General features: G+C 39.8%; 3 protein-coding genes across 4 annotated transcripts; 1 reads left to right on the forward strand and 2 right to left on the reverse strand.

Annotated features, from left to right (window-relative positions):
- Positions 1-7,089: 7,089 nt before the first annotated feature.
- Positions 7,090-9,429, reverse strand: LOC148095967 (uncharacterized). Its single transcript, XM_087836771.1, has 4 exons — positions 8,997-9,429; positions 8,604-8,855; positions 7,935-8,024; positions 7,090-7,763 (listed from the first exon to the last, which is right to left on the reverse strand). The coding sequence occupies exons 1-4, from the start codon at positions 9,124-9,126 to the stop codon at positions 7,504-7,506; spliced, it is 732 nt and encodes a 243-aa protein (XP_087692897.1). The 5' UTR covers positions 9,127-9,429; the 3' UTR covers positions 7,090-7,503.
- Positions 9,430-11,596: 2,167 nt separating this feature from the next.
- Positions 11,597-14,049, reverse strand: uqcrh (ubiquinol-cytochrome c reductase hinge protein). Its single transcript, XM_087835930.1, has 4 exons — positions 13,884-14,049; positions 13,549-13,581; positions 12,946-13,107; positions 11,597-11,683 (listed from the first exon to the last, which is right to left on the reverse strand). The coding sequence occupies exons 1-4, from the start codon at positions 13,923-13,925 to the stop codon at positions 11,651-11,653; spliced, it is 270 nt and encodes an 89-aa protein (XP_087692056.1). The 5' UTR covers positions 13,926-14,049; the 3' UTR covers positions 11,597-11,650.
- Positions 14,050-15,642: 1,593 nt separating this feature from the next.
- Positions 15,643-20,039, forward strand: LOC148095969 (cytochrome P450 2J6-like). 2 transcript variants are annotated; one of them, XM_087836925.1, is made up of 9 exons: positions 15,643-15,919; positions 16,007-16,169; positions 16,414-16,563; positions 16,646-16,806; positions 17,803-17,979; positions 18,104-18,245; positions 18,451-18,638; positions 18,732-18,873; positions 19,072-20,039. In XM_087836925.1, exons 1-9 carry the CDS (start codon positions 15,716-15,718, stop codon positions 19,248-19,250), a joined length of 1,506 nt encoding a protein of 501 aa, XP_087693051.1. In that variant the 5' UTR covers positions 15,643-15,715; the 3' UTR covers positions 19,251-20,039. The 2 variants fall into 2 exon arrangements, with proteins under 2 accessions (XP_087693051.1, XP_087693052.1); XM_087836926.1 differs by having other exon boundaries at positions 18,732-18,835; positions 19,072-19,181.
- The last annotated feature ends 1,238 nt before the right edge of the window (positions 20,040-21,277 follow it).

The raw sequence follows: 21,277 nt of genomic DNA on the forward strand, positions 1-21,277 counted from the left end.
TACTTTGTTGAAATAAATGGATTACACGGCGGTACTTCCCTGTTTCATATTGTGGCGGGTCAGGACTGTTTGGGTTTTGTTTGACAGCTACGTTGTGTTGTTCCAGGCGGCAGCGTTACGGTTGCCATGGTTACAGGGTGACGCTCTCTCTCTGCGTGTTTCCTGGGTGAGAGAACGCCTGTTGTTGTTGTGCTAAGCTAATAGGCAGAATGCTACCGATATAGCTCTAAAGAATGTAGCATCATGGGCAGTGTAGTCCGTGCTGCAGGGAGAATGGACTGTCATACCCGTTATGTGTCTGTGAGCGAGGGAGGGAGAAAAAGGAAAAGTACGAGCTGTCATCGAGCAAAAACGGGAGCTGGAAGTATGTAAATATAATAATAACCACTGCAGCCAAGAAGAGAGCCTGACGAGCTCAGTTGTAAGTAAGCTATTAAGACTCGACTGTACACCGTGTTCGTGTTTTCCTCCAAAAACAATAAGCTCTGTTGGAGCAGCTTTTCAACGCCTCTCTCTGTCTCTCGCTAGCAAAGTTGACCCAGACAACAAAGTAAAGCTATTTTTCGGCTACGAGCCGACACAGAACCCACCGTATTAGCCAGAGGTCCCTTTACTACGGTTCGGAGCCGCGGACCTTCAGTAACAGTAATAAATCACAGCAATAGTACATTCATGTAGTTGTAAACAGCATGATAATATATTAAGTAATCCAAAGTATTCAGAATACGTTACTCTCATTGAGTAACGTAACGGAATACGTTACAGAATACATTTTGGGCATGTATTCTGTATTCTGTAATGGAATACATTTTAAAAGTAACCTTCCCAACACTGCACATCTTTTAGTTGATAAGCTTCTTAACCAGTTTAAACTTGATTTTAATCTTGTTGGTTGGATTTTAGACTTTTTAACTGACAGATCTCAGTGTGTGAGAGTAAACGGTTGTTTTTCCAAACAGCTGAACTCTTCTACTGGCTCACCACAAGGTTGTTGTCTCTCTCCTCTACTGTATATTTTGTACACTAATGACTGTCGCAGTACACAGGCCAACAGGCCAACAGGCATTTTATTAAATATGCAGATGACACAGTCATTGTAAGCCTCCTTCATGGTGAAGAGGATTCCCATGGGCCTATGGGGGATGAGTTTGTTTCGTGGTGTGATCAGTCCTTCTTAATGATTAACACCTTGAAAACCAAGGACATGGTTATTGACTTCAGGAAGACATCCCCCCATCCTGCGCTAACAGTGGTAAATGGTGCAGCCATTGAACTGGTGGACAGTTATAAGTATTTGGCGGTTGTTCTTGATAAGACTCTGTCCTTTGAGTCACATCTTGCTGCTACAGTGAAAAAGGTTCAACAAAGACTTTTTAAGGAGGTTGAGAGGTTTCAATGTTTCATCTGTAATGATGACTCTTTTTTATAAAAGTTTTATTGAATCTGTTTTAACCTTCTGTATCATTGCTTGGTACGGTAATATGTCCCTGAATAATAAGACCAGACTTAACAACCTGGCTAAAGTGGCTGGTCAGATTTCAGGGAGGTCTCAGGTCCAGCTTGTGGACTTTTATAACAGGCAGGTGCTGAGGAATGCAACCTCTGTCCTGTTGTGTTCAGATCATCCTCTCTTTAATGATTTTCAACTGCTTCCATCAGGTCGTCGTTATAAAGTGCCTGCAGTGAAGACAAAGAGACATAGATTGTCTTTTGTACCTAGTGCTATTATCATAGTTAATAACACTAAACCATAAGTGTTTTCCTCTGCAGATGATCTGTTAGCTGTTTGACAACTACTCTTTCAAGGATTTTTGAAATGAAAGGAAGGTTGGAGATTGGCCTATAATTAGCTAAGACAGCTGGGGCTTTTTAAGGGAAGGTTTAATCATTAACCTTTACTGTACTGTAGGTTCATTACATTTTTTTACCAGGATTTTGATGATATAACAATACAGAAGCTCAGACATCCAAGGCAATGCAGATAAAGTTACTGCAATAGTTTGAAAAAAATGAGACCTTCTGAAAAAAAAAAAAAAGTGATTTCTTTGCTTCTGGGGTTGATTTCTCCTTGGTTTTGTCTAACTGGTGGAGAATACTGCAGCAAGTACTTGTGCTCTCAAAAGTGGTATGAATGGCATGGAGCTGTGAACGTGTTCTGGGAATCCATCCTACCTGACAAACCATCCTACCTGTAGGAGCCATATGAGTTGTTCCTTTTTTGACTAAGTGGGTTGGTTTAAATGGACTCACTGTGTTGGTGCACGGGTGTGGGGCGTGTCTCATGGGTGTGGTAGATGATAAATGTGGTTGCACTCACCTGATGTTGATGAGCAGAAAGGTAGGGTGAGCATGAGGCAAAACTTTCTGTTGACCGCAGCTTGAATGATTTTGATGTATTTTAACTGTAACTTGATGGTTTTTGTATATTTGTGCACTAATTGATGCCATAGGCCAAGTTGTAATTTGGCATAGTAGTTAGTGCAGTTATTGGTGAGTTGCAGTTATTTGTTTGTGTCTGTGCATTTGTTTAATAGTTAATCCCAGGCACTGATTTGTATATTGGACAGTTGCATGTGGAATAAAAGGAGCAAATGGTACAGAAGTGTATTTTGTGTTTATTGTTTATTTATTATTTGTGTCCTCATGTTTAGCCTGCCGCGGCCATTGGTTGGTTGAGCCACAACACTACCCGTTGTTTCTACGCATGTGCACAACACAAAATTCAGTGGCAAACCATCGTACTTTTGTTAATATGAGCTAGAAGCATAATTTTACAGCTAGAATTCAGTGGCAAATCATCTTACCTTTGTTATTAACAGCTACACACATACTCTGACGGGTAAAATCACGTGCCAAACCATGATACCTTTGTGAATGTGACCTACAAGTAGTGATGTGACGTTCTGTATCGAGGCTTCGAAGCGTGTGTCGAGTAATTGACCCTGTGCACGAGAAAATGCTAACTTCCTGGTTTGAGACCGGATGTGGGGTTGTACATTTCCGGTAGCTTTACTTTGCGGTCAATCGCTACTGCGAAGATATACTCCAAAATTGATGTCCAAAACTCGAAAACGGAACGATCGCGTTAAGTTACAAAGAGCAGAAGGTGGGAACACTCACCACTGTTGTGTCATAAAAATCTAATGATCAATTTTGACGTTTAAAGAGTTTAGATCGATCAGTTGTTTACATCACTCAACACAAGCAAAACTGCATTACTGCAGCAGAAGACACATCGTCCACATTCAGAAGCACATCTCTGTATAGTGACTGGTCTTATGATTTAAACAGGCAAATGTTCAGCATTCAAACTACAGGTGAAGAATAGTCAAACCAGATGTTTTCCCCGTTATGTTGATATCAGCTAGTCAAGTACACACACACACAGCATGTTAACAAACCGTGAAAAAAAGCCACACAAAAAATTAATGCTTGCTGGTAACGGTTTCTATACATTAGTATTTACGAAGGGTATGTTGTGACTTACCTTCAAAATTACAGCGGTCCCTCGCTATAACGCGGTTCACCTTTCACCTCGCTGTTTCGCAGATTTTTTAGTGCAAGTTTGCATGCTTTTTTACGTCCTGCGTCCTGATCGCTGCACACGATCTCCTCCGTGACGTCTCTCCTGTACAGTACAGAATCGCTGCATCTATCGCTAGCAGTGTGACTCTGAAGTGCAGTGCTGTATGTCCACGATGTACACGAAACGTTTTGCACCGTCAAAAAATAAAATTGGCTACTTGATTTCACTTATCACTGGTTATTTTTAGAACATAACACCCGTGATAAACGAGGGACAGCTGAGAAATATAACATTTGAATCCATTTTCTCTTTTGCCCTGAGGCCTGGGGGAAAAATATCGACAAGTCGATGAACATCATTTACAGATATATTGGGTAAATGCCCAAGACATCTATAGAAATGTAAATCGCCGCTTTATTTATTTATTTGCTTAACTTGTTTTGGACCGTAAACAGGGCGCGAATAGAGATTGAAAATGTGACGTCATTCAAGGGTAAAACCGCAAAGAATTCTGGGAACTCGTGGCAAGAGGTACTAGCGCACGCAGGCTTTCAATTGAAATCAGTTACACAGCGATAAAAAGAAACACAAAAAACTGTCAAGAAGCTGTTGTATTATTAACTGCAATAGCCGGTCGCATGACAAGAGAGATCGTTTTTTTTATCGGATTACGTCGTTGAAGAGAAATTATTCGAGCCATGTTTCTGAAGTAAAAAGAGGCGACAGATGGCCTAGATTGCAGCCATTCAAAGACCAAATATAACGTCCCAGTACACTCCAGCTCACAGGTTAGTCTGCTCCAAGCATTTCCACAAAGGTCAGTGTTTTGTAGTAGTTAATACGTCATTTTTCATAACATAATTGGTGATATAGGTTACAAGCAAGTCTGGTGCTGAACAGAAATTGTGGCGCTATGCTATCACTAATTGCCCAGTACGATTACAGCATACAATATTATTGTCACTGCTACATTTCTGAAATGCGAACCAGAAATTATTTCCACTACTAATTAATTACCGTTGAGCTCAAAGGTCCTATTAATAAACGGTTAACGAATGTGTATTATGAAGACGATTTGTGAGACTGGTAAACTTATGATAGGTACGATGGTCTTTCGTTCTACACGGTGCATTTCATGGTCCTGTACCCATCCGTCGGTAAACTGTTCCTGGGCTTGTTGCAGTGACCTGAAGTTACTGAACTTCATGAGTGTATGCACTCACTCCAAGAACCGTATAATTATAAATATGATCGTGGTGAAAGTTGGGCAGCACGCTAACGTATTTTGTCCACTCTGTGTGCTCGTAAGGGTATAACCCTTTCACTCCTTTGATTTTTTCCTCGTATCTTTTCTTTGCCTTTTCATCAAGTCTGCCTTTGTACGGACCGGAATTGTTCTCCTTCGTTTTGTACATAACTTTTTTGGGGGGCAAAGAAAAAGCAAGAAGGTATTGGAACCGGAGAATGAACGTTTTGCGGTGCTGCAAATGCTTGCATTTGATGCGGTACTTGGATTGTTTTGCCACGAGTTACCGGCATGCAATGCGCGAAAGTCACGTGGTCTGTCAATCTCTATAGGACACCGGAAACAAAGCTCCCCACAGGAGTTTCCGCACCGGAAGTAGCTGTAGCTGCCCACTTGGAATTACCACTCGTGACGCAGAGAGCTTCGACTGATGCAACTTTATTCTCTCCTCTTTAAACCACCGACAATATGGCACCGTGAAAACTATAAAGATGCACAAACAAATACCATTAAACATTTAAGTAAAAAGTGCAGAAATGTTCACATTTTACCATAGAAAATTATTTTGATTAACTCAAATAGTAACATTGACATAAATCAATAGTTTTTAAACTATTTATGTTACAGCATTTAATAAAATGAATTAACAACAACCTTTCTGTTTCTTAAATACATAAACAATCATTTGCATCATTAAACCAACCTCTTTCTGCTTCCAAGGGTGCTAATCATGCTGAACCAGCTAGCCAACCTCCTCCATGCACATCTCTTACGGTGTGTTCACACCGAACGCGATGGACGCGAACAAAAACGCCCCAAACGCCCCTAATTTGACGCGTGCACATTCGCGCCTCAACGCGTGTCCAAGAAAAATCCATCGCGCGTCAAAATATGATATTTTGACGCGCGTGAACCGGAAATGTGGGAGGGATGTGGGAGGAAGTTGTGCCAGACCGGTATCTTTGCAAGATGGCAGCTGTCGAGTTAGCGCTTGAAGAGAGAGTCTCCCTTCTCTATGTACTGTGGAGAGCAGAGCAGCGGCGTAAAAGACGCCCTCGCCGTACCTGGGTCCATCAGGTCCTCCAGAGGCATGAGCAGTTTGGTGAGTTTCACCATTTGCTCCAGGAGCTGCGCCTGGATGACGGCCGATTCCAGCGACATCACTGTCTTTCACTCGGCCAGTTTGAGGACCTGCTTCCCCGGGTCGGTCCCAGAATCGCCCGCCTAGACACCAATTACAGGCGCTCAATCCCACCTGCAGAGCGCCTGTCCATCTGCCTGAGGTTAGTAAAAGTATTTAATACGGTAGTCCTTTATTGATACCTGTGCTAATACATGCTAAACCATCCATTTTTACACTGCTAACATGGATGTGCTATGCTAACAGTGAATGTGGTACGGAGACGACTGTTTATAATATTTCTAGTGATACTCAGAAGGTCTCATCAAGTCCCGATTTAATTCGATTTCTGTTATCAGTGTTTGAATGATAGCATGGCTGTGGTGTCATATCAATGTATGTGCTCGGTGTTTGCTGATATCAAACTGTAGCATTAGGACCACTGAGTTAACCTTTGTAGTGATACTCACTCCTTTTTATTTAGACCTGGTTTAATTCTGGGATAGTTGAATATTTGTATATAATCCCCGCAGACTGTTTTAGATTATATCTAATATATATCATGTAATTATCCTTATAATTACAAAAGGTTTTATGTAAGATTTATGTTTTGCAATTTGTAATTTTGTAATTTCAATAATGTATTTTGTAACTGCAGTACACATAATACTCATTTTAAACAATTTTGTCCAGGTTCCTTGCCAGCAAACAACTCCTCCAGAGAGGCTGTCCTGGTGAGGGAGAAGTTCATGGCTCACTTCTCGGTGGAGGGAGCTGTGTCTTGGCAACCAAAGGAGTAGCCTGTTTGAAGTCCGAGTGACTTCCCCACAACGGCTCTTTTAAGAGCCACCCACAAACCTCTAAAGAGTGTTCCTGTCTTTTTAATTTTTTCTTAATAAATGGAGCTCTACTCCAAAATAAACTAACCTCTTTTTACTCTCTTAAGTAACTTGTCTTCACTATGTTCCTATATACAGTGTGGTGGAAAAGTTTGGGCAACCTTATTAAAAGTCATTATTTTCCTGTATGAATCGCAGTTACAATGAAAAATGTCAGTTACATATATCATATAGGAGACACACACATTGATTTACACTAAATATTTATTTCATTTCTCTTTTTTTGTGTCGCAAATTTATGCACCTGCTTGATTTAAACAGTTATTGCACACTTTCTGTAAACTGCATTTCACTTCTCAAATATCACTGTGTGTCTCCTATATGATATATTTAACTGACAATTTTTATTGTGACAACCAATAATTTGTACAGGAAAATAATTACTTTTCACAATGTTGCCCAAACTTTTGCATCCCACTGTATTAGTATGTTTTGTCATTAGTATAATATGAAATAAATTCTACTTGTGTCAAGTCGGGTGCCAATATTTGCTGTGTAGTAGAACAGAGACATTAGTCATTATAAATGTTTATTTGAAAAAATATATAAATTCATTAACAAAAACATTTATCATAAATATATGAAATTTAACTATTTACAGAGAGACAGGAATAAAAAGGACCCAGCTTGGAGTGGAAGAGCCTCAGGGAGAAGGAGGAGAAAAATAAGAACATTGTTTCTGCCCTGGAGAGCCTGCTGCCTCATCAGAAAACTACTGATCATTAGGGTCCAATGTTTCCAAATTTAACACAGCTGTGCTGTTTTCAAAAACTAATTTATAAATTTGAAATTTCACGAATTCTCGTGTCTGAGGCGGCATGCTCTCCAGAACAGGAACAAGGCCGAGGAGGAAATGTTCTGTTGGAGACGGGCGTGGCCTCTTTAGGGACTCCAGGATGGCCAGCTCCACCGCCGATGGACCGTCCTGGGACCCGTCCCTCGCCCGCCTTCGAACTGTCCTCCTCTGTGGGCCTGTAAAACACAGCACAAAACAACACAAAGTAATGAGAAGGCTGCTACTAGATTTTCATTTTCAAAATTGAAAAAAAACAGGATATAAACAGATTGGTTGTAGATATTTAGTAAAGGTGATCACAAGGGAATTCAAGCGAGTAAAAAGCTGTCAGTGCTTGATGTTCATACCTGTGGGTGCAGCAGCAGGAGCTGAGGGACCAGGGACTGGAGAGCCAGGAGAAGAGACAGTTGAGGACTCTGCTGCATGATTACTTGACTCTATCAAGACAATATTAGATGTTAACAGGTTGAAAACAACAGTCATAGAGAATATTATATTATTATATACTTATATACTTATTATTATTATATACAGTGGTCTCTCATTTATTGCAGCACATGAACAGTAGTCACAGTTCTCACAAGTTGATTCTCAAAGTGAAAACCTTTGTCGATTTTAAAACGTAAAAGTATTATGCCGCGCTTTTTCTCCGTCTGCGGCGCCACTTTTGTGCGCCTTTTTTGCTCCCGGTGCAGGTGTGTATTTCCGAATAAGGGTCATAGTTATGAGTGTTTTTGTGCTGTTTTTTTCTATTGGACGTGATGGTTATCAAAACCAAACATGATAAGTTTGGCAAGCGCAGGAGACACGACACGGAGGAGATTTGTCATTTGGGCTGCAGAATGCAATGCGCATCGTTGAAAGCTGTACGGTGCAATAAATAAAATCAGCGAAAAGGCGAGGCAGTGACGGATGAACAGCGGGACTACTGTATACTGTTTATTAATAAACAAAATATATTCCTGTATGACAACACGCATAAATTAACTGCCTACATTAACTCATTGTAAACATACCTTCTGACTGACACTCCCCTGCTGCCTCTTCGGGCTGTCCCTGGTCCTCGGGGGAGAAGTTCTCCACGGTCCGCACCATATTACCGCTAGTCTCCCGCGGGGTGAGGAAGGGGTCCAGAAACCCCATGACCGCGAAGAACTTCCATTTTCTCCCCGATCCTGCTGCAGACCCACTCCCCTTCTCCTTCTCTGTCTTCTTCTCCTTATTATAAGTGTCCCTGAGGCTCTTCCACTTTCTCCTGCAGATGTCCTCTGAATAAACGCATTATCTTGTTAGCGGAAAGGTATTTGTACATCAGTGGGAAAATAGCGGGACAGTAGGCGGGCTTGCTAGCTTTTGCGCGGGTACATCGGGTCAGTCTGAAAATTAAAAAGAAGAAGGAATGAACTTACCAGGTTGCCCGATCTCCTCACTTATGTGTCTCCAAGCTAGGTCCTTTTTATTCCTGTCTCGGTAGAAGTAGTAGCTAGCATCATATAACTCCGGGTGATTAGCCACGGCTCTGATTAGCTTTTCCTCCATACTGAATGAAGAATGAAGGGCTTTGGCTGGATCTGCCCCTTTGACCTAGGTCAGAGCCACGTCACCAGGCTCCTGATTGGTTGTCGCGGCGCGATTTGACGCTGGAGTTCAGCTTTTTCCAACTCGAGCGGTAGACGCGAAACGCGCGTATGCACAAAATGCAACACAAAAACTCACGCGCGTGGTTTTATTCGCGAGTCAAACGCGCCAGACGCGCTACACTGACGCGCGTTTCACGCGTTTTGGCGTTTTCGCGACGCAAATCTGCTTCCGAATTTTCGCGGGACCCACAATCGCGCGTCATCGCGCTTTTCTATTGACTTTACATGTAAACCTGACGCTCTATTCGCGTCCATCGCGTTCGGTGTGAACACACCGTTAGCCAGTCTTTCCACACCACAAACAAATGACATGCATATACAATAAAAAACGAATTCAACCACATTGAGTAAACTTTCAAAGTTATAGCATGTGACAGATAAATAAAATACATAGTTTGCACGAGTATTTTCAAAAAATAAACTTTTTTACTCACTCTGAAGCAACGTGTTTGTCGTTCCGCTGAGAACAGAACAGGAAGTCTGACACAATAAAAGAGGAAGTGCTAATGTACTCTTCAAAATAAAAGCGCAAAGTAAAGTGGCTTTGCCGGCATTTACAGTAGCATATGCTAACGTGCACATAGTCAATTGAGGGGACGTTTCCGCGAAGCGCGTATCGAGGCTTGCTTCATTTATGGGAGGAGCTGAAAATGATGACGTCCGAAGCCTCGCTGCCCGGCTGTACCACGTGACTGGTTCATGAAGCGGTTCAAACTTTGCCGCGAGATATGACAGCGATATGAACCCCTCAGACTTCATTCAAAAATGTAGATGTTTGATGGAGAGTTGCGGTTAGTGAGAGTTAGAGACAGTTTGGAGGTTTATGAGAGTGAGGAGAGAAAGTCAGGAGAGAATGGAGCCAGCTAAGAAGAGGAGGATGTCCTCCCCTGTGTGGGAACATTTTGATCTTATTCCTCCCAACAAGTTATGTAAATTTCTACAGAAGATGTATTTTCATAATACTGATGGTGCAATAAAACATATGTTAAGCTGTCTTTACTTTTGTACAAGGTGAAGTGTTTGTGCCAGGGAGCTGGGATATAACAACAACACCTCATCCATGCTTAGGCACTACAGAGCTTTGCATGAGAATAAGGGGAACACCGATTGTGGAGCAAGACCAGGTGAACCATCAAATGCCATGATAATGTAGCATGCAGTAATGTTACTAAATGATATAACAATATTATACAATGCAATAAGTGACGTGTGTGATATTTATATTTGTGCTTTGTTTTTGTTGTCTTTCCTCAGGAGAACAATCTCAAATAGATGAAGACCTGGTTAGCATGGTGATTGAGGACTTCCAGCCATTTAGCATTGTGGAGGACAAAGGATTTAAAAGATTTGTTAAATCATTAAATCCTAGCTATGTTCTACCCACTAAAAAGGTCATAAAAGCAGTGAAAATTTAGTTTTTACAGAATAAAATGTGAACAAGCAGGACTGAGGCTCAAAGCCTCAGTGTGTAGCTGTCCATACCTGAACGTTACAAAAGCACAACCACTGTCCACACCCCAACCACACCTCACTTCACAGTAAATGATCATTTCCATTTTAAGCATTTCCAAATGATCATTTTCCATACTGCCAGCATAAATATACAAAGTATACTGCCATCACTACAATATAGATGTTTTACACACTCCTTTTGTTGTTGACATTTACAGGCTGTGTGCAAAAGGCCACACTCTTCAAATTCATGCCAACTAATATTTTTACGTCCAGTAGATGTCCTACTAGAGCAAATGAAGCTTCAAGAAGCTTTGCGCTGGGGTGAACCAATTGGATGAAAAGCTTCAGTGCTTCATGAAGCTTCATCTGCCCATCACTACCTACAAGCATACTTTAACGGCTAAAATTTAGTGGCAACCCGTCCTGGCTTTATAATTATAAGCTACAAGCATACTCTGATGGGCCAAGTTTAGTGGCAAACCGTCATACCTACTTACCTTTGTGCTGGAATGACTCTGTGACAGCAGAAATGTGCATAAACTACTTACGGCAGGACATTTTGCCAAAGTAGGACGTTTTGTCAGAACAGCGGCACCACTGTTTGTGTAAAACAGAACTGATGTGGCCATCATAGTTGGGATATCAGTAGTTGACTTGTTGGCGGAGCTGGCTTGCTGAAAGAACATAGACGCTAGTATTTACTAGTGACTGTAGAAAAGCAGAGATTTTATCATGTAAAAAAAATTTTAAAAATATATTTTTTAAAAGAAATCACCATGGGGCAGATGGTAATATGTTTAATCCATCATCTTTAATGAAATGTTGACTCAGACATGTTAAATACTTTTTTACATGAGCAGATAATGTATACACTTCAAGTTAAAACATACAGTAGATCCACAAATGAATGTATTTTACGATACAATATGTGAAGAATGCCATTAGCCAGCGGTCCATTACCGAGAGCTTCATTTGACAGAATGGAACAATTTATGTGCCACCTGTAGAGAAGATATACAACAAATAATTCATCAGTGCAAACAAACAACAGACATTTCATATCACTTAAGTTACTGCTCTTACATGTAGGCCATACAAATGGATAGTTTCTTGTATATGTTGCTCTTATGTTGGCAACTGCCAGATAAAGGTGTGTCATATTGCCATGGTAAGCTAAAGTTAACTTCATGTATGAGGGACTGCAGCTTTGCTTGCAAATGTTGAGTAAAAATGTAATGATGATTATCTCTATGATTTCTGATAATCTTCCTTCAGTCACATTTATCTAAGCCTTCAGGAGATCAAAAATGTATTCACGAGTAAAAGCAGTCCTACTTTACACATCATAATACCACTCACTTTCAGGTTTGCACTCATACAGAGCAAAACACGGAGCTCAGTCATAAAACCGAAGGCCAGGTCTATTTATTAGTTTAGTTTATTATCACAATCCAGATTGCTCAATTGACTACGATTGGTTATAGATCAACTTGACCCTGGAGAACAGCAGTTCTTGAGACAGACAGTGGAGGTGGAAACACTGTCTAAAGATTTAAAAATTTCTCCAAGAGCATTCTTAAAGTAACAACAACTTTGAGGGTTGTTATTTATTTTCTATTAAATAAAAGAACAGTTTTTACAATTCTAACAAACTTAGGTATGCCCACCTCTATTATTCAACACAGCCTGAACTCTGTTAGGCAAGGTTTTCTATAATTTCTTTAAGTAATTTTTAATAACTCCCAATACTTACTGAAAGGGCTTTGAGAACTACTGCTCAAAACCACTTGAAAGATTCTGACACCCTCACTTTGATTTTTCAGACTCCTGAACACTCAGTGACTGGACTGACACACACACACACCTCACTATTTCAAGCACTTATCTGCAAAATCTCATACACACATGCCTTCCTTAAGTTACTGTTTGTAAAATGCTCAGTCTTTTAGCACAACACACTGTCATTGTTGCACTGTTTTTGTTTAGTTTTCTTTATTTGCAATTTTTGTACACTTGCACTTTATGTAGTCCTCTGTTGATTGTCTGTTATATGTTATGCATAGCACCATGGTCTTGGAGGAATGCTGTCTCACTTCACTGTGTACTGCTTGTCATGGTTGACGGGACAATAAAGCCACTTGACTTGACATTGACTTTTTGAAAACAAAATATAAAGAAACGAGGGACTGAGAACACCTGCTCTTTTGTCAGTGTTTTTTTTTTAGTCTTTCTGCCTGGTACAGCTGGCTAACGGCACACTTACACAGTGGTCTCGAGCATGTAGGAAGTCAAACAGCTCCTCGGTACAGTCCTCCTCCGTTGAAGACCGGGAGCCAACTCTGGTCTCACATTGCTCCAGACGTTCCCAGGTGTGAATGCAGTGTTCTGTCTCCGCACACTTCTGCCGCACTGATTCAATGGGATCCTGAAGGAGAAAGTTTAACACTCAAAGCAACTGGCTTTCAATAAGAGACACATATGCCTGTGTCAGTGTCCAAATGAGTGCAATGCAATATAGCTGAGGAAAAAAGGAAAGTCCATTTGGAAAGAAAAAAAATCCATGAAGTGGGTGGGTTGTTTTTGTTTTCTTTATATATATATATATATATATATATATATATATATATATATATATATATATATATATATATATATATATATATATGGGAAAACTGCCACACATTTTTCAAATGACAAAGTAAATTATCACTTCAAGAAGCCTCTCCACACCTGGCAATTATTGTCCTAATCATTTTCCTGTTTTTTTTTAATTGGTTTTGTTTAGTAAAGACCAAAATAAAACCATCAGTCATAATGGGATATATTAACATACTTTGATTCTGTTAAGGTTATTTAATTAACATACCACCATCTCTTCCTCTTCTTCTTCCTCCTCCTCCTGAAATACACAAGACCAAATTAATAACACCAATAAACCACCACCCTCGAGAAATTGCTATCAATTGCTTTTGTATCCATTCATCTTCACCAGTTAGTCCGTCATTATTATCACTGACTGCAATTTGATTCTACTGCGTTAATTAACCTTTAATTTTATTCTGAACAGAGATGTTTAGAGAGGTTGGCTAATGCTAATGTCAACTAAGGATGCATCGTAGTTAGCCGCGGTGTATTAGCCTATAAGCTGAACGTCAAACGTCACTAGCTTACGAAATCGTATCTGTAGCAAATACTAAGAACCTCTGGTTCTCCGTTCGTGATCCTTTTCTCCTCGAAAACCATGATATCGGTGGTCTTATTCTTGAATCAGCTAGCTGTCAAATCTCAGATATTGGAGGACACACCAGGTCATACAAGCTAATAAGCTAGCGAAGGCAAACACTTCCGGTTGCTAAACTTTCAAAATCAAACTGCTCTTCGATCATTGCCTGAACTTGGAACAGAACTTGGAATACTTTTTTTTTCTTTGCTCGATACGCAAACATGCCAAAGTTTCGCCTCGACTCACAGACGTTTTACATTGAAAGTTCCAAGTATTTATTTAAATGACATGTTTTATTTTGAAGTCAATCATCTACTTCCCCCGAGGGTTGGATATCCGAGTTTTATCAGTTTTAAGATGTGAACGCAAGGTGCACATTACAAAGACACTTATTTGTTTTTAAACCCATATAACAGATAATGCAATTCATTCATTTGAAACATGAGCCAAAATTTTAATGCATGACGAATTAAAAATTGTTACACTCTATACTACCATCGTGTGTTAGGAAGTGGTACTACATTATGAATTTGGCCACGTTCTTAAAGCCCTTTTTTGAGTACTTTGTTCTTCCTTTGTTCCCTTTAGTTTTTTGCTTCAAATGGGTCATCTGAGTTGCTTTCCTGTTTCAACAACATGAAATAGAGTTAGTGTGTTAAATAAGGTGAAAAGAACACCACTGGCTTTCCCAGAACTCTTCTGAAATGAAAGCTTAATGGCAAATACAAACCAAGCAAAGTTCTCAGACACACACTAAACTTCCAGTTGCTTTACTTTCAAAATTAAACTTCAATTCGTTACCTTTGTCGACTCATTGCCTGGGGAAAGGTGAACATATGTATTGCAAATTTTAAACAGAGTGCAAGTCAAAAAATTTAATGCATTGCTATTTGGAATTTTACTTTTAATACTCTATGCTACCACCTTGTGCTGAAAAGTGTTGCAACATTAAGGGAAATGAATTTGGCCATGTTCCTTCAAGCCACTGTTTTTGTACTTGTCCTACTTTTGTTCTCTTTAGAGTTGTTTTCCTCAAATTAGCCTGCTGCTTAAATTAATCTGAGTTGCTTTTCTGTTTAAACAACATGGCATGAAATTCACAACAGAGTTAGTTTGTTAAATAAGGTGAAAAGAACACCACTGGCTTTCCCAGATCTCTTACCTCACCCCTACGGACACGATTGCCTGAAATGAAGGCTCAGTGGCAAATAGAAACCAGGTGACACTGCCAGATTTCAATGGACAATATCACCAAAGTTCTCAGAAGTGGAAACAGGATTTTAGTTTTGGTACATTTAAAAGTCAGCCTTGAAGAAACGCAGGTTTGACCATGGTTGGTTGTGATAACATGTTGTTTTATGATCATGTAAGGCTTTAAAAATCTCACATCTTCCACTCTGTCAAATGGCAAAACTACAAACTCATTTTCAAGATTCCAATGAGCAGTTTTTTTTCTGTGTACGTTAGTGTTGCCCCAAAGATAGCAGTTTTACAGTGGTAAAAATAAGAACTGAAGTATTAAAGTTTGGCTATTTCTTAAATCTAATCAAGCCACCCTCAAGACAAAAAGATTCTCTACTGTTGAGCAACAATACTTGATTTTAGCATCCTAGATTAAAAATGTTTTTCACATCCTTTTTTCTCCATGAAATGAGGCCAGAGTTCAGAGTAAACTTTATTTGCTTTGCCACGTGATAGAAATACTGAGCTTTGCCCTCACTGCAGTGATAGCACTTGTTGCCTACTCTCAGACTGAGTCATCTGTCTTACAGGAGAAATCGTACCCACGTACAGTGACTGTATTTACAGAATGGATTCAATCATTTCTGTAATCGGAACCTATGTTTCCTGGGATCTCAAGAGTCTGCTGCTCATCACTGCAGTTTTCATCATCACTGCAGACTATATTAAGAATCATCGGCCAGCAGGCTATCCTCCAGGACCCCGGGGTCTTCCAATTATGGGCAACCTATTCACTATAGATCGGAAGAGGGTCCATGAGAGTATGACACAGGTACCTGTTAATCTTAAAATTTTACTTATTAACTCATATTCTCATCTCAAGCCTTGTGTGGATCTTCTTTGATAAATCCTTTGCCAGTTAGCAGAGAGATATGGAAATGTGTACAGTCTACGGATGGGACAGAAACGGATGGTGGTTGTAAACGGGTTTGATATTCTGAAAGAAGCTCTAGTGACGCAGGGAGACAGCCTGGCGGACCGCCCGGACCTTCCTTTACAGATTGAAAGAGCACACAGGCTAGGTAAGGGTACTAAAGATCAACACAGATACAAAGCTTGATAGTTTAAACTTTTAAGGTTTTTGGCCTTACCCAGAACCAGTTGTATTATTCTGGTTTGCCCAAAGACTCTTAGCTTTGATTGCTTCAAATTTAACTTTAAGAAAGGAGTTAGGGATAAGAGTAGAGAAGTGGTTATATAGTCCTAAAACACAACCTTCTTATTTATAGTTGAGAAGTTTGCTGTCCCTGCTCTTTTTCTGGTCAGGTGTCATTGCCAGTAGTGGAAACCTCTGGAAGCAGCAGAGACGCTTTGCACTTTCGACCCTTAGACAGTTTGGATTTGGCAAGAAGTCACTTGAATCTGCGGTCCTGGATGAATTTACATATTGCGCAAAAAACATCAGAAGCTATAAAGGTACGTGCTTATTTCACGGTGAGACTTTTAGAATGAACAGATTCACATAAATTTACATAAAAGTTTCTCTTCTATTGTGGAGGTAAGCCATTCGATCCACACCTCATCCTTAACAATGCTGTCTCCAACGTCATCTGCTCCCTGGTGTTCGGCCATCGCTTTGAGTACGGTGACGAGAAGTTCATTAAAATGATGCAACTGTTTGATAAAGCGCTCCACATTGAAGGCTCCATTTGGGGAAAGGTACAGCATTTAAAAATACTGATCACATCCTAAATTCACGTGCCACAGCTCTGCCATTTATTCCTTACAGGAATGTTTTTTTAAATGTCAGTGAATGATCTTTTTCAACACAGGTATGTAAAGTTTATCAATATTAAGTCTCCTCACTACTAGAAGCATACGTACTGAAGTGTCTGACACAGTAAAACAAAAATGGTCACCTTTTAGGCGAGAAAAGAGGTGATAACAAACAGGAAATTAACACTGAGCAGTGACATGCAGAGTAGGAGAGAATATCTGTATATATGAAACTATAGAGGTTTTATATTAATGGACACATTTTTACAATAGCAATAAAGAAAAACACTGAGCTGAAGTCACAATGCTTAAAAAACACACACACAAAGACAAACGATTCCCCCAATCAGAACTTTATCTTTTAGGTTTTGTACTCAGCAAAATCACTGACAGTAATACTCAAATCCAAAGTCATGATGCTATGTTCATCCTGGAGTCTTGTCTCTTCCTCTTTCTTTTTCTTTTGACCACCACTGTTTTATTTTGCTTGGTAAGCATGATTAGAAATCCCGCAACACCGTTGCCAAAAACCAAATTGTTGCTTAGTTAACAGCTTAGCAGACATTTTCCACAAAAGGTTAGAAAGAACAAGTAATCTTTTTCCCAGCATGTCTCTCCACCATCAGAACTTCAAGAAAAAAAAAAAAAGTATTTTATTCAGTAACCTTTAAAATGATTGAGTTTGAGTTTGCAGTTAATATTCAATTCATAAGAAAAATGTATAGCATACAAAATTTTGGGACCTTTGGATCACAAAGTGGAAATATGACTTAATAAAACTCTTATATGTCCACTTTGTTGGCTGCCCCTCCCTGAGTCTGGTTCTGTATTATTAACCAAACTTTTGACTGGTGCTGTACTCTCCAGTAGTTTATTTAGACTGAGGCATGGCATTTGCACTAACGTGAATGTATTGTTCCAATCTGTTTCCTTGTGTAGCTCTACAATTCATTTCCTGTCCTGATGAGACGTTTACCAGGTCCACATCAAAGTGTCGGGCAGATGTGGAATGAAGTGAAGGATTTCATACGAGTAGAGCTAAATGAGCACAAGAAGACCTGGGATCCCTCAGAAAAACATGACTACATTGATTGTTACCTCAGTGAGATTCAAATGGTAGGAGATTAGACTTAATTTGCCATCATAAATTGCCATGTATTTCAGGTAACACTGCCAATAAAGGCACTTTTTATTTAATCATTTCCAATGTTTTAAAATGTGTGTTTGCATGTATTTTCAGAATAAGGGGCAGGACGACAACACTTTTGATGAGGAAAATCTGGTTATTTGTGTTTTGGATCTTTTTGTGGCTGGATCTGAAACCACATCCACCACCCTGCGCTGGGCTTTCCTCTACATGGCAAAATATCCTGAGATTCAGGGTAAGAGTATTGAGCAGGCCTGGAAAGCTCTCTGCTTTTATTAAATAATCTGGACATGTGTGTAAACTTTACTATTTCCAGGTTATACTCAGCTTTTTAGATGTATAATGTGCAATGGTGCACAAATCTCTTTAATAATCAGCGCTGTTGCACTACGCTGTAAATTTCGTTGCTGAAATACTGTTTTCTTTTGTCTTTTGCACAGAAAAGGTACAGGCTGAGATAGACAGAGAGATTGGAGAGTCCAGACAGCCTTCAATGGAGGACCGTGCAAACCTGCCTTACACTGATGCTGTTATCCATGAGATACAGAGGATTGGAAACATAGTTCCTCTTAGTGTGCCGCATTTCACCAACAGAGACGTCGAGCTGGGGGGCTACGCAGTCCCAAAGGTCATTGCTCAAACCAATTTTGAGTAAAAGACAAACATGGTTTATGTCATTTTTCATTTTGTATGTTTTATTTATTATTATTCCAATTGCCAGGGAGTTATAGTAATTCCCAATTTGACATCTGTGCTGTTTGACAAGAAAGAGTGGGAGACGCCTCACACCTTCAATCCAAATCACTTTCTGAATGAAGAGGGCAGGTTTGTGAAGCGAGCAGCTTTTCTGCCTTTCTCTCTTGGTAAGGAACGACTCTGTAGGTATTTTATTAATGTCTGTGCAAGATTTTTCAGCTGCCTCTTTAAGTATACACTGTGCTGTTGAAGAGATGATTAGTGAAGGACAAAAAGAGATCCTAAGTAATTCTATTGAATCAGTAACTGATCTGTGCACAGTCATCCAAAGGAAATCCAGGACTAATGTCAGTGTCTTGTCTCAGGTAAGCGGGTGTGTCTTGGAGAGAGCCTGGCCAAGATGGAGCTTTTCCTCTTCTTCACCTCCTTCATGCAGCACTTCACGTTCTCCATGCCTGCCGGGGTGAAGCCTGATATGGACTACCGCTTTGGGCTCACTCTGACACCGAAGAATTATGAAATCTGCGTAACCCCACGTCATTAGAAACTCTGATATACTTCAGAGTTTAGAGAATATGACAAGTTTAATAGTCGATCGCATATTTTGATCTGAATTTCACTACGCACCAGTAAAATTTCTCTGCTTTCTCTAATAATAAGTGCATTATTTCCTGTTTTTGTTACTTACATCAACGTCATTGTCTCCATACCGTCTTTGTTTTTGGTCCATTTTTTTATGTCAGTCCTTTTTTCCTTAACTTTTTCTTTTTGTTGGACTTTTATTATGCAGCTAAAGAGAGGACAAACAGGTAGACTGGGTGTCCTTTGATGGCCTAAAAACAAAAACAAAAAGTATAAATATTAAATAGGAACCAAATTGGCAGCTAAATACGGCAGCATGCACAGTGGTTAGCTGCATGTTCTCACAGTCTTTGTGTGGGTTCTGTCCAGGAGCTCCTGCTTCCTCTCACAGTCCAAAGACATGCAATTAGTGGGATTAGGTCAACTGGTGATTCTAAATTGTCCATAGGTTTTCAAGACTCTGTCAAACAGTCTGTGTGCATCACTACTGTCGTACATACTGAGAAAAATGAGAACATGTTTGGCATTAGGTCATTTGAAGTTTGGCTATTTCTTTGATCTGATGATATTGCACTTTAAATCAGTCACACCCAGTAGCAAGTTAGATTCTTTCACGTTAAGCAAGATCTTAATTTTAGGATGATTGATTTTGGCATTCTTTTAGAAAAAGTTCAGAGTGAACAGTAGTAAATTTTACTCACTGCGTGATAGGAGTGTTGTTTATTCCTCCAATAAAACTCTGCTTACTTGACCTAGATAAGATATAGTATTTACTTTGACTTGCTGTATTTGTTGTATAGATTCAGTATTTTCTGTAATCAGATCTTGTCTTTCCTGGGATTTCAGTAGTCTGCTGCTCTTTAATACAGTTGTCCTTGTCATAGCAGACTACATCTAACACATAAAACTACATACAGCACACACTTACATTTAATTTTGGTGAGCCCATGGAAGTTGGAGTCTTGGTTTTCTGTTCTTAGCTGAGTGGCACATGGTGTGGTCTTCTGCTACTGTAGCCGATCCACTTCAAGCATCACCATACTGTGTGTTCACAGATGCTCTTCTGCATACCTTGCTTGTCATTAGTTGCCTTCTGCCTACAATTCAAAACTTGTACAACGCCAGGACCATGTGGTGGGTAAGAAATACTGGAGATGAATCTTTCACCATGGACATAAACTCCCCTGCACTAGGAGCTGTAGCCCATCAGGACCAGTACCCCTAGAAATGAGAACAGAATGTTTGAAAGTGTGATATTACCATAACACTGAGCTGTGTACTTTGCACATTATGTTCACAGATTTTGCACAACTGTTCTTCCTAGTTTATAATATTTATGTATTTTTGTACCCTACTCTTCTAAATATTTCGGTTTGTATATATAAGGTTGAGTGAAAAAGAACATTTTCACAGAATTTGCTGCAGACCTGTGAAAAACTAAGCGTAACCTATCATTCAGGAACTTGTAGAACCATCTTTAGCAGCAGTAACTAATTAACATCTGAGAAATCATTTCTTATATATAATTTACAGTGTTTAGTTCACTGAGGTTGGCAGGCATTGGTTTATACACAGAATTCTTAAGTCCTGTGCATAAACACAGCATTTCACGCATTTACTTTTTCAACCATTCTGTTGTAGATTTGCTGCTGTGGTCGGGATCACTGTCCTGTTTCATAGGTCTTACTTACAGAATGCCTTACTTTGGCATGCAGAGGAGTTCTTGGTAGACTCAGTGACTGTGACGTGCCCAGGTCCAGTGGCTAAATCATGTCCTCTCTACTACTGTGTTTGAAGGCTGATATTTTCTCTTTTTGGAACATTGTCTAAAAATAGACTTAAATAACCTTTATTATCCATTGTGATACACAGTTTGAACTTCAGTAGGTCATCTTGACAGTGTCAGTACCCCTGAATGCACTGATATTTGCATCAACAAGGACTTGAAAAGGTGTACGTAGTGGTTAGAGAAAGAAACTATTTGCCAGA

The sequence above is a fragment of the Neolamprologus brichardi genome, chromosome 23, assembly GCF_056152115.1.
Source record: "Neolamprologus brichardi isolate AB-2024 chromosome 23, ASM5615211v1, whole genome shotgun sequence".
NCBI lineage: Eukaryota > Metazoa > Chordata > Actinopteri > Cichliformes > Cichlidae > Neolamprologus > Neolamprologus brichardi.